The sequence below is a fragment of the Conger conger genome, chromosome 4, assembly GCF_963514075.1.
Source record: "Conger conger chromosome 4, fConCon1.1, whole genome shotgun sequence".
Lineage (NCBI taxonomy): Eukaryota > Metazoa > Chordata > Actinopteri > Anguilliformes > Congridae > Conger > Conger conger.
The window spans coordinates 48,923,368-48,942,007 of record NC_083763.1 but is presented as its reverse complement, the minus strand read 5'-3'; the positions used below and the strand labels follow the sequence as shown (position 1 = coordinate 48,942,007).

The 18,640-nt window shown below is 42.1% G+C and overlaps 1 protein-coding gene across 4 annotated transcripts in view; it reads right to left on the bottom strand.

Moving 5' to 3' along the window:
* Positions 1 to 18,640, bottom strand: part of LOC133127644 (phenylalanine--tRNA ligase, mitochondrial-like) — a 117,709-nt gene that overhangs the window by 65,172 nt on the left and 33,897 nt on the right. For all 4 annotated transcript variants that reach the window (XM_061240676.1, XM_061240675.1, XM_061240677.1 and 1 more), the window contains exons 3-4: positions 17,376 to 17,538; positions 15,381 to 15,512 (exon numbers count right to left, since the gene is read on the bottom strand). In XM_061240676.1, coding sequence (XP_061096660.1) covers positions 15,381 to 15,512; positions 17,376 to 17,538 — 295 coding nt within the window. The remainder of the gene's footprint in view (positions 1 to 15,380; positions 15,513 to 17,375; positions 17,539 to 18,640) is intronic.

The following is an 18,640-nucleotide window of genomic DNA, read 5'->3' as shown; positions in this document are numbered from 1 at the left end:
TTTCCAGATTCTGAAGTTCTAAAATGCATAAAAAGGAGGAAGTGCGTAATAAAAGAGAATGATTCCTCAGTAAGCAGTAATATTGGTAATTTGATGAAAAGGGTAATGGTCAGCATTTCAGTTTGCCTGATTCTCACTGCTACACAGCTATATTTTCATATATTATTTTATTTACTTTCCTTTTACCAGATTGTTACTTCAGTATGCAAAAAAAGACACCCCGATGTGGGTACGTCAGCAATATAATAAAATATACAAAACTTCAGCAACTGACACTTTGAAACTGTGAGGAGTGTTAGACTTGAGCAGTGTTTATAGTCAAATCACCACATTCACAAGTATTCCTATTCGACTCAATAGCAAAGTGTCCTACCCTGTCACACATTGATCCTCACTCAGTTTTCTTTCAGATACTTCACTCAAAAAAAGCGCAACACCACTTTCAGATTTATTGTTTATTTTGAACTTATTTCCACACTCGGGGTGGGTGGGCAGGCAATGTAATTACCAGACTTCCAATTAAATTCAGCTAATTAGATGTATTAATTTAAAATCTGTATTTGGAAAATATCATTTTAAACATATTCTTCCCCCCACGCCTTTCGGTCCATTTGCATCAAATTTGCATTCATTTCATCTCCTGTAATTAATCCACAGTTCTCCCATCATCAATTCCTCTTCACTGTTATTGTTTAGTGCAGGGATACTCATTTCTCATTTCTGTACAATGAGTTCAAACACAGGGTGGACACAATTAGCAAATCCTCATCCCACATCAAGTGGCAAAGTATATAAAAAAAATTAATAATCACAAACGACAAATAATGAAGCAAGAGGACCTGAATTTCATTCAATTCCAGCCAGCAGCAAAGTTATAGTAAAGACCCTAATCATGATTTATAAACTCATTGGTACTTTAGAAGAGTATTTTTGCCCTGGAGGCCCCTTTACCAATTTGTTAGGACTGCTGGAACAACAAAGAGCAACCACTCTAAACATTGCCCTCAGACTAAGAGAACCACTCAGCTTTGAGGACTCGTTGATTCCTTGTTCATTAACAGAACTCATCCAAACTCAAAGTCATAAGAACTTGGGCTCATCTCACAAAGACTGAATGGTCAGGATGTTGTGACTGCTTGAGGACTGCATATAATGAATAACTTTGCTTCATAATGGCACTGTCTGGGTACTCTCTTTTTACCAAACTTGCTTAAATCCCATGATCTTTCCATTGCCTTTCAATGGCTTTCATGACATTTTCACTTGTCATGGTTACTTGTTTAGGCTCAGTCTCTCGGTTTGACTGACACTACAACTAACACAAACAGCCAGGAACATCTTCAATACGAAGTCTCCGTCACATAGTATCTAGCATGTAGTATGGCAAGTCAGTTATTTATTCCATGTTTAAAATGTATTTATTTATTTTAGCCATCATGAATTGGTTGAACTACGTGAGTCAAGAAGAGGTGTAGGATAGCTACACCTGTTTTACTTGTCTTCATTGTTAGTTTATGAAGCATGTTTGTAGCTACAGCAATTTAACAATCTGTACATGAGTTTGAGTTTCCGTATTCATTAGATAGCTAGCTACCAAGCAAGTTATAAAAGGTGTATATAAAAAAATGGTATATAAAAGGTGGTAAATGTCGGCACAGTAACAGTAAATGTCGGCTACTGTGCACTGGCAAGCTTTAACCAGTAAATTGATAAATTAATATAAACATTCCCAAATTATAGTTACAATACAGCTCACTAGGTAGCTAGTTGTTGAACGCCCTTAGCGTACTGTACATGCAGCTTAATTTAGGATGTACTAGCCAATACAATATAGCTAAAACATTTATTTTCCACAACTCATGAGCATTCTTCCTTTTATTTCAAATTTTTTCTGGAAAGGAACCAAAAATTACCATAATCTTAATAATTTTAATCAGTATGCTTGCCGCATTGCCCCCCTCAAGCCATGCCACTGCTGCACAATCAATTTCTGCTCAAATCTAAAAAATTGTAACACAGTCAAACACATATCACCAAATATTTTAAGAAGGCTGATCTGATCTGAAATGCCACGCTTTGCGACTAAAAATATAACACTGTAATTGTACGTGGGATCCAGAGCCATGCCCCGTCCTCACCCTGTATCTGCTTGGTTTAACATAATTTCAGCCCACAAGCTTTATTCTTTTTCATACTGTAGCTAATTCCTTGAAAGGCCTTCAAAAGGTTTTCTCCTTTCTTCAAGCGTGAATCACACATTAAACCAATTTGAAATTAATCTTTCATGACCCAAAAGGGAAAAAAGTCATTCATTCACTAATTACTAAGTTTTGGATGATTAATGTAGGCTTCCATTCCAGCCATTCCGAACTGTATGGGTGTAAATAGAAAATTGGTATGCTTTTCCAGTTAAACAGTTGGCTCACAAGGGCTACGTTACTACAGCACACCAAAACATTACAGCCATACATCTTAATTTCCTCTTAGGTACTGTAGATATTAAAATTTTGCTTCAAACGATGATACCTCTTAATGAATTATTGATTCAAACATATGGCGGACATGAAGCGAGATGCGACCACCAGGCAAAAATATCAATAAAGTCTGAGCACATCGTTTGAAGCAAAACTTTAATATCTACAGTACCTAAGAGGAAGGTGCACCAGTCCAGGGGAAAAGGGGAAATAGGACACATATGACCTCTGTGTAATGCGCGGTCATTAACGCCCACCCAGAATGCATTGCAGAAAACATGTCTCCACAGACCCTTGTATCTTTGAGGATAATCTAATCTGACATAAGGCAGTCAGCCTGTGTCCCAGTCTTCATTACCATGCATTTGTGATGGAAGGGCTAAGCTTGGCCAGGGGCATAGGCCCAGGGGAGGGCTCACAAAAGGCAGAATGAGTTCTCCTAAAAAAAAGGAATTCAGAGTATCAATTTCTTCCGACATTTTTTGCCACATAAATGCAATGCAGTTGAAGTAAACCACAATTACGGGCACTACAGGAGTAATTAACCAGAGAATTCACTGAACCCTGGCTCAATGAAGTTCTGAAGTTCTTCACAGATTTTTGTTCTATTCCAAATTATGATTCATTGGACTAACATGCCTTATAAAGAGTAAAACTAGCTCTGGAAAAGGGCAGCTTAAAACTGTGTACAACTGGCACTTACTGCCAAACTAGCTATAAATTCCTGCTCACTAAACAGTCCCTGGACCACACTCCCCTCTATTAGGCTGCTGCTGAGCAGGCCCTGAAACAGCAGAGTGCCTCAATTTCTGTCTGACTGACTAATTGAGTGAGCAGTTTCACCACAAAGAGATACTAGCGATGTGATCCACCAAAGTACTTACAGGCCTTGTGTGGGGCCTGTTCAGTTTAGTTCCAAAATTGTTTCAGGTAGGCTGGGACGATATTACCATGCAAGCCCAACCAAAAAACTCCTAAAGGAGAGGATTAATGGAGCAGTAGGTTAATTCCCTGGTCCCTGCTGCTGCTTCACTCTGACTAATAGAGCTTTAGCAAAAGAACACTCCGCCACAGGTTGAGCTAGCACGACTGAGGAAAAGTCAAGTTGATAATGCGATGCTTATGCTTGCTGTCTCAAGCTTCATTCGCTCTTCATTAGTCTGCATTGTGTGTTCACCTAATTAGTGTAAGCTACTCTATATCAGACATTCGCCAGATACACTTCCCAGAAATTATTCAGCCCCAGAAATACTGCTATTGATCAAGTAATGCGCGATTAACACCTTCATCTTCACCTATTCATTTCCCTTCTAGTTCTTGTAAAGTTATTTGATCCATTCCCTAAGACGGAGAACTAGCTGACTAGCTAGCTGCGGTAGCTAGCTTCCTAGTAAGTAGGGACTCCAACGGAGACTTCTTGGTTGGGTTTGAACCGCCCCTGTAACTCCACTGTCCTTTCACTGACAGGTCTTTTTACTTAGAAGATGAAAGGGAATGCATTTTCAATGAGATTATGGGCAGGGTTTTGGCATGACTGTGTGAAAATTCTTTTCATTTGAATTGTGACGTAGTTTTTAGGCGTATGGAATGAAAACTAAATGTAATTGCCGATTAGCATTTTCATTTTGCCGTGGATATGCTTCCAAAGTTGACCAGTTCAGACCAGCTCCCAGCTCCACATTGTTTAGCTGGTTGACCAGTTCAGACCAACAGCAAGCTTGACACGGTTAAACCAGCTGAAGCTACGTTTTGAAACCGCTCAGACAAGCTACCGGCAGTAGCTTCTTGACCAGCTCATACCCAGCAAGACAAGCTTTATTGGCCAGCTTGGCAATGCAGGTTGACCAGCTCATACCCAGCTAGACCAGCTTTATGACCAGCTGGATTTTAGCTCAAACCTCATGGGGGAACTTGAATGTGGTTTGAGAATCAGCTGCCCTAGGAACTGCCATACACTTCTCACCCATTCCCCAGTTTGTTTTTGCCCCTCTTTACTGCATATAAGGCTCTCATATTCTTTCGTAGTCCCAAGACATTCTCCTTAGTTTAATTTTTATTAGAATTTTGATTGTGGGAAGAAAGGATTATTTTTATTTCATACGAGACTGATTATTTCTTAATTTAGCTCTGTATCTGCAATTTTAGATTTGTAATCAAACCATTTGAACATGTGGTTAGTGAAGATTTAGAGATTTTATTAAAGATAGTTATTTATACATTTCAGGGCTCAATAATATTTGGATAAATGGCTTAACAGGTGTTTCTGATTAGTCTGGTGCGTTCAGACTGAGAAATAAGAAAATGACAGTCAGAGACATATGCCAAACAATTTGCTTACCAAAATGAACAGTTTGAAACATTGTTAAGAACAGAGAGAGCACTGAGACTGGTAGGCTAAGGACGACCTCAACAGCTAACAGCTGATGAGCAAACAATTCTCGCATAATGAAGAAAACACTTCTGACAGATCACCAGCATTCTTCAGGAGGCAGGCAAATGTGTGGAGCCCAAAATGAACTGCCCAAAATCCAAAGCACCCCCCGTCATCTGTGAAACAAGGTGGTGGGGGTGGTATAATTTTTGTATATATTTGGCTGCCACAGGCGGTGGCCCACATTCACGCCAACATACTATATACTCCAGTTGGAGACCTGTTTCTCCTGACACATGTTCACATGTACGCTAATACTCACACAGCCAAAAGGAAATGCAGTCAGGGGCGATTCACCTCTGACCTTGATGGAAAGGTGTGAACACACACATCCGTTTGCACAGACACAGGCACAGAAACCCAACTAGACACTCCTCAGTTTTTTTAACAGCTCCTCATATATTTCCCTTTGCCAAAATGGAAATTGAATATGGAATGCAGGATCATCTGTAACTGATTTCAAGAATATACATGGAAAAAACTGCATGCACAAATCCTTGACCTTATGGATAGATTTGGAGAGAAGATGCATGCAAGGAAACACCAAGGATTTAGAATAGTTTCCCTTTACTGCTTTAATGTGATACAGAGCTGACAATTGCACCGGCTTTGAACCTACATATTATTCATTTATGATTTTCAGCTGAAAACTACAAACTATTTTTAGCTGAACGGTTTCCATACCAGGATACCCTCCTTTCAACACAGATAGAATCCTAACAGAACAAAGATTTAACAACAATAAATATTAATGACAAGCAAATGTAAGCAATTGCATCAAAAAGTGCTCTAATGAATATACAGTATGTGATTGCTATGTCAATTATATGTTATTATACATCGATATTGCAACCAATTAATAATTGGTTTACACACAGAAATTAAGTGGCAAACATGAAGGCAACAGTGAATGGAGGGCATCACTTCCGATGCTCAAGGATACTAAAGCCATTGCACTTGTAAATGCATCAAATTGTAGATTTGACCATATGGATAATGGAGTGGAAACATCATTTCAAAACACTCCCCATCAACCATACTTTAGAACTGTATCAGCTCAAATGATATAACTTTGTGATGGACTAATTTAAGACTAACTTCAGTACCGTAGTAGTCAGAGTAGTAATAGGGCACATATGAGTCATATACAGAATGAGACCTCTGTGTAGTGCATGGTCATTAACTCCCACCTAGAATGCATTGCAGGAGAACATGTCTCCACAGACCTTTGAAGGATAATCTAATCTGACATAAGGCAGTCAGTCTCTGTCACAGTAGTAATAGTTAGACTGAATATTTCTGGAATCTTCACTGCCTGCCTATGGGCTCCATTTCCCATCTGCCCCACAGTCACAATCCCAGAAAATCTAATTAGAAGATAATAGCTTTGGTCTGAGAAACCGAGAAAGAAAATTACCTCCACAAGTTTATGAAAATGCTATTTGTATTATATTCACTGACAGAATAGGCCTCTATTTGACTCCCTGGAAATTATGGGTACTTGTGTTGCTGCTCATACAGTAGTGTATATCCTTCATTCGTTGCTGGATCAAAATGAAGTGACCTTTTCTCTTTTCTGAGCTCAAAGTTAAGACTCAAAGCCAGGGTTTCCCAGATCAAACACAAATTTGGATTCACTGCTTATGGATATATTATTTCAGCCCAGCATTTACACTGTTATTATGTCATGATTTTCAATAACAAAATAAAAAAAGTAGAAAGAACAAACAGGCTTTCAAACAATATTTACAGTCTAATTACTGTTTTCAAACAGAACCTTCATATAGAGCCACAAACCAACCATGAAGATTTTCACTCCATTTTGTTAATTAATTTGGTAGCATTATAGTACTAAAACAAAATGTCCTGTATAGATTTTTGTTGCAGTTACATAATGGAGACAAACAAGTTATTTAATTGAATAAAGTTCTGCCTGCTTAAGATTCTGAAAAAAGTACTATACAGCAGGTAGAGTGCAGGAGAGTATTTTCATTATTCAAATAGAGAAGAACTTCAGTGTTCTTCTCCAATTTAAAAAGTCCAACTGGGCATTCTGCTCTAATTTAGTCCAAGAATATAAGACAACTTGTCAGGGGAAAGCTATTAAGCTGCAAACCATAGGACACAGGATTCCAGCCTCACTGCACTAATATTTTAGTTTTATTTTACTTGATTCCCAGCATATCCTCCTGAGACCCAGCAGAAAGGAAATGTAAGTATTTTAATTTCAAAAATATATTTGGATTTTACTTTATTGAAAGTCCTACTTATGGTTCTTCAAATAAAGATCCAAGACTTATGTCCTCTAAAGGGGACAGAAGTGAATCGCCTACCAGGATATGGTGCATGTAGGGGCAAATATCTCAGTCTAAAGGAAGACTTTTTAGGACAGGTGCAGTGTGTATTGTGCATTATGAAATTATCATTACATAAATATAAACATAAACCATAGAAAAAACAAACCTCATTAACTTGAAGGAATCTTTTCCCTGGCAAAAACGAAATGCATTTTAAACAAAATTTTCAGTGGCGGTGAGACATGCATACCTTCCATTTCATGAATTTATCAATTTGTTTTATCCAGAGTGACTTACACTAGGCGGATGCAGTTACATTGCATTGTAAGTAATATGAGAAACAGAGCCCATTCCTATACAAGCATACGGAAATGCAACATCACTACAGCACCAGCCAATGCCTTATTATGGGATGTTCTCCAGTGAAGACCTGTGAGTGACTATGGCTAACAACTCACCATAAAAAATATTGGTGTGAAGAACAAGTGATGACTCATTTGTATAATTAAAGATGATCAATTCCAAAATCTATTTTTACCAGAATGTTTCTTATGCGGCGGCACGGATGGTGCAGTGGGTAGCACTGCCGCTTCACAGCAAGGAGGTCCTGGGTTCGAATCCCCGTCGGCCGGGGCCTCTCTGTGCGGAGTTTGCATGTTCTCCCCGTGTCTGCGTGGGTTTCCTCTGGGTACTCCGGTTTCCTCCCACAGTCCAAAGACATGCAGGTTAGGCTGATTGGAGAGTCTAAATTGCCCGTAGGTATGAGTGTGTGAGTAAATGGTGTGTGTGCCCTGCGATGGACTGGCGACCTGTCCAGGGTGTATTCCTGCCTTTCGCCCAATGTATGCTGGGATAGGCTCCAGCCCCCCTGCGACCCTGTTCAGGATAAGCGGGTTAAGGTAATGGATGGATGGATGGATGTTTCTTATGCTAGAAATCCAGGCCCACATAAAACATAACCACAGTGCATCACAGCCTTTAGTTAAAGCAGATTTTTGGCTCTAATTTTTATAATTTAGGATTTTTTTGTTATTAAATATTACACTAATATGAGCTACGTATGTCCAAACTAGGAATAGTGTGAAACCCATGAATGAACAGAAGACCTGAATTGTGACTAGTAATAGGTTATTAGACAGAAACAAATGTGTCCCTTCCTCACCAGACATGCGTCAAAGACACAATTGTTTCAAGATTTACTAGAATTGGTGAATTGGAACCTATGAAATACTCTCAAAAGGTGCAAGGACCTTCTGGTCCTCTCGGTTGGCTTAATCGCACCAGGCAAGATCAATCAAGCGCAGAATCCCAAACAATGACATATTTGACGCAGGTCTGTTCCTCACAAAAGTATCTCAGGATCACAGACAAATCACAGACAACCATACATTTATTTCATGCTGTGCAACTGAAAATAGATGTATATTTGCAGACATTTTCACAGCAGGTGATCTACAGTTTGAGTGGAGTGTGACAGCTGTTGCTTATTATGCTGGAGGTGAGACATCATTTTTGCGCACACCATTTCACAACTATTATTTTCAATACCTTCAAAACTAGGACACATCTATCAGCCAGGCTAAAACGGCATGCACGCTATCCGTCTTTATCACGGCATATATTTCTAGCAGGGGATGCCGAAATGCAAAGCACAGCAGAATGCGGGGCTAATTATTATTTCCCGGGCCACAAAGGATTTCTACTCTATCGAAGCTGGAGAACAGAATTATCACTGTCCCTCTGATGATGACTAGAATAAAGCACTACTTTATATCGAAGAAAAATCGGGTCAGTGCAAAACGAGATGTTCTCCAAAGGAATTAGCAGACATCTGAACAACACAATACTTCCATTGACAAATTCAGCAATCACATTTTCCTGGACAAGATGAAAAAAAGAACTTCTTAAACAGTACTAAATTGAGTAGCTGCAAAACAGTTCTGCTTCTTCCTGCCTGTGATTCAATGACCTACAGTACAAGCCTCTGGCTATGCGAAACACATTACACCAAGCATTCTGGTATGTTCTTGTTAATGCACGGTCATTAATGCCACCCCCTCCCTCCATCTCTGTCTCTACACCACTCTGTGTACTTGGGCATGTTCATACTTCCTCGCTCAAGCGCGAGGTTCGAAATGGAACGCTGCACAAACAAATATTTATCCTCTAAGGCCCATAGGAGGAGAGGCGGGGTAGGGGTGGGGGGCCACTGGGCCGGCTGTCTGCATCTCCTGCCACGCCAGTAATGGCTTCCCCCGACCACTGGGACCAGAGCCAGAACGTGTGAGGAGGTGCTCCACAAAGGGGGTGGGTTTTGAATAGGAGCGAAGACAGGCGGACCCTTCGCCTTAACCAAAAACGGGAGGGGCGGGTAACGCGGATTAGTCACCCCCACTCGCTTCCTCCGTCTCTCGACACGCGTTAATCAGACGGGGAGGGCCAGAGACGGGTTTCGGTTATTGGAATTGCGAGTCGACTCCTCAGAAACTAACGCCTGACAGCGGCCGCTTTGTAACGGGCGCAGAGCCGGGGAAAAGGGGGTTTCGATTGAGGCATGATTTATTCAAAGAGGGGATTAAAATCGACAGTGCCACCTGAACCGGTCCTCAGCTGGTGCCTCTCCCCCTGCCTCGTCGCCCCCGCCCTCCCCCCCCTTTGCCTGGAGGGGTGCGGCTTGAAGGGTAGTTAATTGTCACCAAACATGGTTTTAATCACATTGGCGGGCCCCCCCGGTCCTCTGGAGCATGACAAAATGGTGGCCGCTGACGCGTGCCGTCATTAACACCGGGCCCCATATGGTGGCGACAGCTCCGGGGAGGTCCCCAAGGGGCCCCCAACCCCCACGTCCCCAAAGAATCGATGCGGACAGGGATTACACGCCGGCCCCTGAATGAATAACAGAGCAGGCCGGCAGCATTAATGACGCCTGCACCTCCCTCCCCCCCACGCCCCATTCATCCGCGGTCACGCTGCCTGTGGTGCACTTCTGACACGCTCCACATATGGTGCTCATAGAAAAATAAATACCAGCCTCCGACCCCCACGCAGCTATCCCACGCCTCCTCTGTCTGGTGCCCCCGCTGCCATCCTGGCTGCAGGTTGCGTATGGTAATCTGCATTACGCATTTAATTTAGCCTTTCTGGCAGATTTTCATTAAGTTTGGACTCTAAAGGGAAATGGCCGCATTTGTGTGTGTGTGTGTAAGTGCATGCGTGTAGTCGGGAGGGGAGGGGGGCATGAGAGGTTGCCTTGGTAACAGAAGGCACACTGATCTGTTGCAGCACTCTGCGCAAAAAGAGAGAGAGAGTTTGAGATGAGAGAGAGAGAGAGAGACAGAGAGTGGGGATAAGGAGAGGTGCAGAAGGGTGGGGTATTCCCTCCAATAAACCCCGCAGCACATTAATATCGGGGGCCAGGCTACCCAGGCACGAGGCAGGTAAGCAGGGAGCAAACACATCAGGCTGCCACATTGAAGGTAATAGACAAGAGCACAGTGACATTGGCACAAAAAAGATACGCAGCGTCCCCAATACAAAGTGAAAAATGCATGAAATATCGACCACATACCAGGAGTCTCTCTTGTGAGAGTTTATGGGTCTATTACCTGCACTTTAGAAGAAGAAAGACAAGAAAGACTTATAGTGGTGCTAGTAATAATAGAACCTAATGTCTTCCAACTGCAGCAATGCAAATGTTCCTTTCCCTAAATGCTGCAAAGTTACTGAATGATCGATCAAACCTCTGACGAAAGGTGAGGCGGATCTGTGGCGCCGCACTGAGAGGGAACAAGGTTTGGAGACGAAAGAGATGCTAATCCAATAGCCACCTCTGTGAGACTGACTCTAAATGACTGACTATTCCCTGCTGAAAATTGGGATTCTAAGCCAGTTTAAGATGTGTTTTTGACACTTCTAGCTGGTCATTGCTGGTCAATGGCTGCTTAATGACGGATAGGAAAAAACAGAGATAATGCAACCCTGCCTGATTTTAACTGCCAACTAGGACACGGCAGGCAGACTAAAGCTGGACTAATGGGAGGGTCGAGCAGAGGGGTCGAACTAATGAGTGGTTGAGCAGTCCAGAAGGAAACACCTGGAAAAGAAAACACATAAAAGCTAATTTAATCTATGCTTCGGGATACTCCTAGCTGTGTCAAATGAGCCTGTAATACAGTATGTTGCTATCCGGATCATGTTGGGCTTGTGACCAACAGTAATCCTTCTCGGTTCTTGAGATACCAGCCATGGTATTGGAGTACAAGTTAATTCGCTGCATGTGAACATTTCAAAGACAAAAACATTCAAGACACGGCATAGTCCTCTGTGAGGACCCAGAAAGTACACTGCCTGAAACATTATACATGTAGGTGTTGGAAACCGGGCCACACGTTGATTTGAGCAAGCTCCAAACAAGGCCGACTACAGCAGGAAAGGGTGGGAATCTGACTGGGGCCTGCTCTCTCCTGACTAAGTAGCAGCAATTTACTGTGCGGTGGAAATGAATACTCTTCCACTCTTAAGTGCCTCACTAAAAGGGATACATTTTTATCGCATACAGGAAGCGGAGACGGCGGGGGGAGGAGAATGATGTCTGCGCACAGAAACCAGCACAAGAGCATTCTAATAAGTACCAAAACAGGGATACGAAATCATACCTCTGCTACAGAAACCACCACAACTTATTACTACTACTACTAATACCACTACTGCTGCTACAACTAACACAATTAGCACTACTACTAAAAGTAATAATGGAGCTTCCCCCTGCTCCTTATACGGCAATTGTTCTTTGGCTTTAAAAATAATGGCTGGGGGGGGTGGTGGTTTGCTGGTGTCTGAAGGAAACACAGTCACTCTGTAAACACAAACAGCAGACTGAGTGAATTCTCTTGGCGCCTGTAAATGAGTTTGTCAGCCTGTCCTTTTGCCATAATATCTCTGAGCACACTCAAGGCCTATTGTTTAACTTCTCATTCAGACAAAAGTGAGAGTGGAGCACTACGTATTTTCAAAATATTCCTGCGCCACTCTATTAATACTGTAACACATGAATATCGTCACTACATCATAGCCCACATTGTCTGAACGCAACTCATTTACGTTTACCATGTTAAATAATTCAGATATTCTGCACAAATCAGCGTAACAGCGTGACAACGGAGGAGGGCTGGTCTCAGTGTGCTTAATGCGTAGCCAGCCCTGAAATGGCTAATAAGAGCTCATTTCATATTCAGCTCCGCTAGCGTAAACGAGCAGCATCCCAGCGCTAATGGCAATCTGTCAGGCTGCTATAGCGGGGCGGAGCTTTGTGTGCCTGCTGCAGGTCATCTCTCCCCAAAGACACGGGCAGCCCAACCTGCCCTTCCCCGTGGGTTCCCGGTCTGCTCTGCCTTCTGCTCCAGCTGCACCAGCCTGCCCCAGATGGGAGGCACCTCTATTAGTTTTGCACAACACTGCCATCTGCTGGAGGAGGCAGGAGGTTCAGCCCAGGGGACTTCACAGCAATGACCTTGCCAGCACGAATAAAACAATTTGACCAATAAATGCAAGTGTAGAGATTTTTTTTTTTTCACAATAACACAAAGAAAGCTGCAAACAGATGTTGACTGAGGCCTCAACTGCACACAGACGTGCGCACAGTTTTGCCAGAAAAAAATCACGCCTACTCAAGTATTTTAAAAATGCAAGCAATTCCATTCTCACCATTTCCTCACAATTCACATTAAAAACTCGTCTCAGTCACATAAATGTTAATGTGACACCATATGGGATGCTCAATTGGAAGCTGAGGGTGATAATGTCAATGACTGCAGATACTTTGATGTACCAAGGTCTGCAGTATCACATCAGCAGTGGTTATGCATTCACACTCATCACAGAGAACAGTCAAGATAGCCACATCTGCACAAGCTCAACATGTCTAATTCAAGATGGCGGTTCAGATAAAAGCATCACGGCCAATTATGCCCATACTGACATGGTACTCAAAGCTCAGCACAAAGTAATGTAACATTTCTGGATACGGAAAAAATAAGCTCGTGTTTAAACCAGAATACAGTACCATATGCATAATTGCACAGATAGTGATTTGTATACCACGGTACAACAATAACGTTAGCTCAAGGAAAGTAAAACCAGGTGTTGGGCATGGTTAAAATGGTTAACCAGTTAACTTTCAAAGTTATAGAAAAAAATAGAAATGTTAATAGTTTTAATCAATTTAAAAAATGCATGAACAGAAGAAGTGACTGAACAGAAGAAAAATCAAAATCAAATCAATATTTGGTGTGACCACCCTTTGCCTTCAAAAAAGCATTAGTTCTTCTAGGTATACTTGCACACAGTTTTTTGAAGGAACTTGACAGCTAGGTTATTCCAGACATCTTGGATAACTAGCCAGAGTCCTTCTGTGGATTTAAGCAGCCTCAAATGCTTCTGTTTCTTCATGTAATCCCAGACAGACACAATTATGTTGAGATCAGGGCTCTGTGGGGGCCATACCATCACTTCCAGGGCTCCTTGTTCTTCTTTACGCTGAAGATAGCTCTTAATGACATTGGCTGGGGTCGTTGTCTTGCTGCCAAAAATTTTTGTTGGCCAATCAGATGCCTCCCTTATGGTATTGCATGACGAAGTATCTACCTGTACTTCTCAGCATTGAGGAGCATTGAGGAGACCATTAATTCTGACCAAAACTTTGCAGAAATGCAGCCCCAAACTTGCAAGGAACCTCCATCATGCTTCACTGTTGCCTGCAGACACTCATTCTGGTACTGCTCTCCAGCCCTTCGGCGAACAAACTGCCTTCTGCTACAGCCAAATATTTAAAGTCCAGAGAACCTGCTACCATTTTTCTGCACCCCAGTTCCTGTGTTTTTGTGCATAGTTGAGTCGCTAGGCCTTGTTTCCACGTTGAAGGTATGGCGTTTTGGCCGCAATTCTTTAAACTGTCCTCAGCCTCACCTTGGAAGCAGACTTCGACTGTTCCTCACCAAGTTTTAACCCTCCTACACAGCTGTTTCTGTTTCAATTAATGATTGTGTTTCAACCTACATATTAAATCATTAGCTCATGTTTGGTATAATTGGTCAATCAGACACCTGACTATATGCCTACAAAATCCCTGACTTTGTGCAAATGTACCTAGAAGAGCTGATGCTGGTTTGAAGGCAAAGGGTGGTCACCCCAAATATTGATTTGATTTAGATTTTTCTTCTGTTCACTCACTTTGTATTTTGGTAATTGATCAACAATTAACATTTCTATTTCTGAAAGCATTCTTACTTTACAGCATTTTTTCACACCTGCCTAAAACTTTTGCACAGTACTGTATAGTGTGCATTTTGGCAGAATGTAGGTGACTGTACAGCAGCACTGTACTGAACAAGGGAACAGGTAACATGCATACCGTGCATTGTACAGGCAGACCACTCATATCGTACCACTGTCTGCAAAACAACGCGGACAAAGATCATTTGTTAGCATTTATTAATAGCTCATTGACTGTACGAGATTAAAAACGTCTCAGGCTGTGCATCACGCCTTTGTGCGAAGCGACACCTTTAAATCTGCGTGTGACAACACAAGGCCGTGAGAAGCGCGCGCCCGTCAAACTTTCCTGGCAGGGAACTACTTCCGTGTGATGAAGTGGCCAACTTATTCACCTGACGTGAACCCGAATCCTCAGCACCTCGAAGACACTGTGTACCAGCGTGCATCCCGCCATAAACACACTGAGCAGCGGGTTACACTCATCACTGAGAGGATTATCATTTCCCTCAGAGCAATAAACCTGGCCATCCAGACAAGTTGATCCCAGCTTGTTAAAATCGTTGCAGCAAATTGAAAGATATATTGCATTTCTTATTACAAAAAAAATCATGTTGTTTATTAATGCTTTCTAAATAACCAAAAATTATATGCAGTTGTGTGTGTGTGTGTGTGTGTGTGTGTGTGTGTGTGTATTTGGGAGTGACTGTGTGTGTGTTAGCTTGTGTATGCGCCCATGTGCATGTGTGTGTTGCCTGTGTGTGTTTTTTGCTCAATAAGCATACATATTTACACAGGAAAATGGTGGATGTGTCAGTACATGTTAACACAGGGAAATGCTGGATGTGTCCTAAACACATTCACACTGGGATATGCTGGCTTTTTAAGTGCAGCTGTGATTGGGCGTACCTGAGTGGACCAGCTCCTGTTCCATCACTCCACAGCCCAGAACCTCCAGCCAGTCACCCTGGAACCGCACCTCCATCTCGTAAGAGGGGTGGGTGAAGGGGAAGTAGCACTCCACCCAGCGAATTTCCAGATCTGCCAGACAGACAAGCACACCATCAGGCAAACGCATCATGCCAGCGCAGTAGCAGCTTGCAAGCTGCTGACCGAGGTGTGGAAAAGAAGGGAAAATAAGGGTTGAAAAGGAGGACCAGAGGGAAGCCTCAGGCAGACAGAGAAAACCAGGAAGTAGAAAGGACATAAAGGAGAGGAGATAAAGACAAAAACCGTGAGTGAAAAACGAACGTGATATGAATACGAACACGCACGGAGGTCGTTGGCACGGGCAGGTGTCTGGGCTGTGCCTCCACCTACACTCGACGCCGCCCTGCTTCACCGCGTCGACTCGGGGAAGTTACAGGCGTGAAGGAAGTAAAAATAAATCACAAGGGCCCCCCCTCTCAACGATTTCGTTACGGACAATAAATCTGCAAAGTTCGGGGGAGGAACGGTGGTGTCGCTTCCAATTTCAGAGGAGATTTGTGCAACTCACTCCATCTCGGAAAGTCAATTAATCTCCACTCTCGCTCTCCTTAAGGAACTGGGGAGATGGAGGCAGGGGCAGAGCTAGAATGTTCCGCTAGCAATCCTGAGAAAATCAACATCCCTCTTAGTACAGGAAGGTGACCACACAATGACCCAATTTGCGTTCCATCCTAATTATGTTCAACCCTATATGACACCGTCCCTACCTTGTACTTTCTAAGTGAAGGTCAGAAGTACACAAACAGATAAAGGAACACTAATTAAAACAACGACTGAGATGCCTGCTATTACGGCAATATAAAATGATAGCTATCATTAGTTTCATCCAATATCAAGATAATCATTTTCTGAATGACTGAAGGAGGCAACTGAATTAATGTCATCGTTAAAACAATCTCCGACGGCGCAATACAAATTGAGTTGAAGGTATATTTTAAAAACATAAAATTCTGTCCATGAGCCATGAATCAGACTACAGATGGAATATAAAATTCATGACAGCAAAGCATAAATGGAGGGAATTTGTAATGGACACGCTTCCCTGTTCGATCTGATGAAGCGCCAAATTCCAGACGGAGATACAAGCTCAAAAATTCTGCCAGTTCTGGTAATTGTATATGTAAGCACACAACGATGAAGCTGTAACCTACAACCTCAGTTTATATTTGTAATTCTTAGCAACGGTAACTGAATAGCTAGCTGTTCAATTATAGCTGTCTTACTGGCATTTAATATAGGCAAAAGGCCATCAAAATTATAGAGAATTTGATGGCTGAATAAGCTGCTTACTGTACAAAATGTTTAAAAACAGTGTTGTGGTGCAAAATAAATGCATGCAATGTAATGCCTCCATTATGATGTGCTATATAACCCACAGATACAGAGTTACACAGAGATAATATATTTGTTTCAGATACTAAAAAATGCTGTCGATATAGCAACAAAAACTGAATTACACAGGACACAGCCTTTCAGAGAATACTATGTGTTGCATTAAAGGTAAACCAGCTGGGATTCTAAGCTGGTTTAAAGCTATGCTTTCAATACTTCTAGCTGGTCAGTGGCTGGTCAAAGCTGGTTAAGATGGAAAAGTAAGCTGGTGGTCAACGGTAGACTAATTGATGATACGGGCTGGTAAGCTGGTGAACAGCTTTTGACCAGTGAAAAATGTTGAAAACACCTCAGTCCAAAGACATACGGATGGAAATTAGCTCATTCGGCACATTTACATTGATGTGGAAAATGTTCATGTACAATGTTGATTAATGGGCACTGTCCCTGATAAATAAAATAATAGAAGGGGAAAGAAAGGAAAACTGATAACTTAGGCATGTGCAGAGGGGAGGAGCAGGGGTGAGACAGGGGTGAGGAGGAAGTCTGGAGGCGGAAGCTGAGATGTGTCACGCCGCTCACCTTCCCCAAACAAATGTCTGACGAGACGGGTGAGGGTCCGTTTCAGGCTGAACTCCACCAGCTTGACGGCCTCCAGCGTGTGGGTCTCCTGCTTCTGAGGGGTGCGGCAGCTCCCACTCTCAAACAGACGCAGGTCCTCGCCGTGCTCTACCTGCACAAAGAGCTGGGCATAGAGATGGGTATATTGTCATAATACGTATCATAATACATGTCATAATACATAGTGCACACAGCCTAAAATCACCAGTATGTTGGTCACCAGCTTCTTAATGGCTGGGTTTTCTACAAATAGGGACAGAAAACTGCACAGGTTACACAAACAATTATAGCCAACTATGAATAATATGCTCATGATGATAATTCAGTTTGATTTGTATTGTGCTTTTTATGGAAGACCCAATATAGTAGGTGAGGTAAAAACCGCTCAGACGCTGGCAAGAAAAAAACTCCCCAATGGGAATAACTCTCAGGAAGTCCACGATCAATGATGAAGATTTACGTGATTTAGTGATGATAATTTACGCAGAATTCCAAAGGTGTGGGGCAACAGCCCAAAGTTATGACCCACATAGCAGAGATTGGCTCCATGCAAAAATCTACATTTTAAGTTTTGTCCAACACTCAATATTACCAAAAAAAAAACAATTTTGGTGGCAGTCTAGATCTCAGATCTCATTCTGGGAATTGTATGTCACAATTAATTTGGGAAAGTGATACAAAATGAATAGGCAGCTGTATTTTCTGTCTATTTTATGAATTTGTATTGAGTTTGTTGCAAGACCTCGTGAGACCTCGGCACTGTCATTGTTATATTGGAAAACCCCATGATCTGGGCAGCACGATTTCAGATGCACTCAAGTCTCTGCAAGCTTGTGAGCTCACTCTGGGCTCATATAGGGATTCCAGCAGTGTACACTGTACTTCTCCAGTCTTGTGGAGACAAAGGCAGGGAGTATCAGCGGCTGAGAAGGAGCCAGAATTCACAAATATATGGGCAGAAAAGTTTTTTTATGTACCAATCAAAGGTAAGAGAGGGGTCAGATCCAGTTCAAAGATTTGCAACAAAGGTCTAGACAAATAACTTGTCTGGCTTACTGAACTGGAGGGCATTAGAGCACAATATCCAATGTTTTCTAACTTACTTTATATTTTATATTCCCCTGAGGGAGTTTTTGTATCCGGCATCACATAAACAACATCAAGCACAATACACAAAATACATCATATAATATATGAGAAACAGTATACTCGCACATTATTCTAAT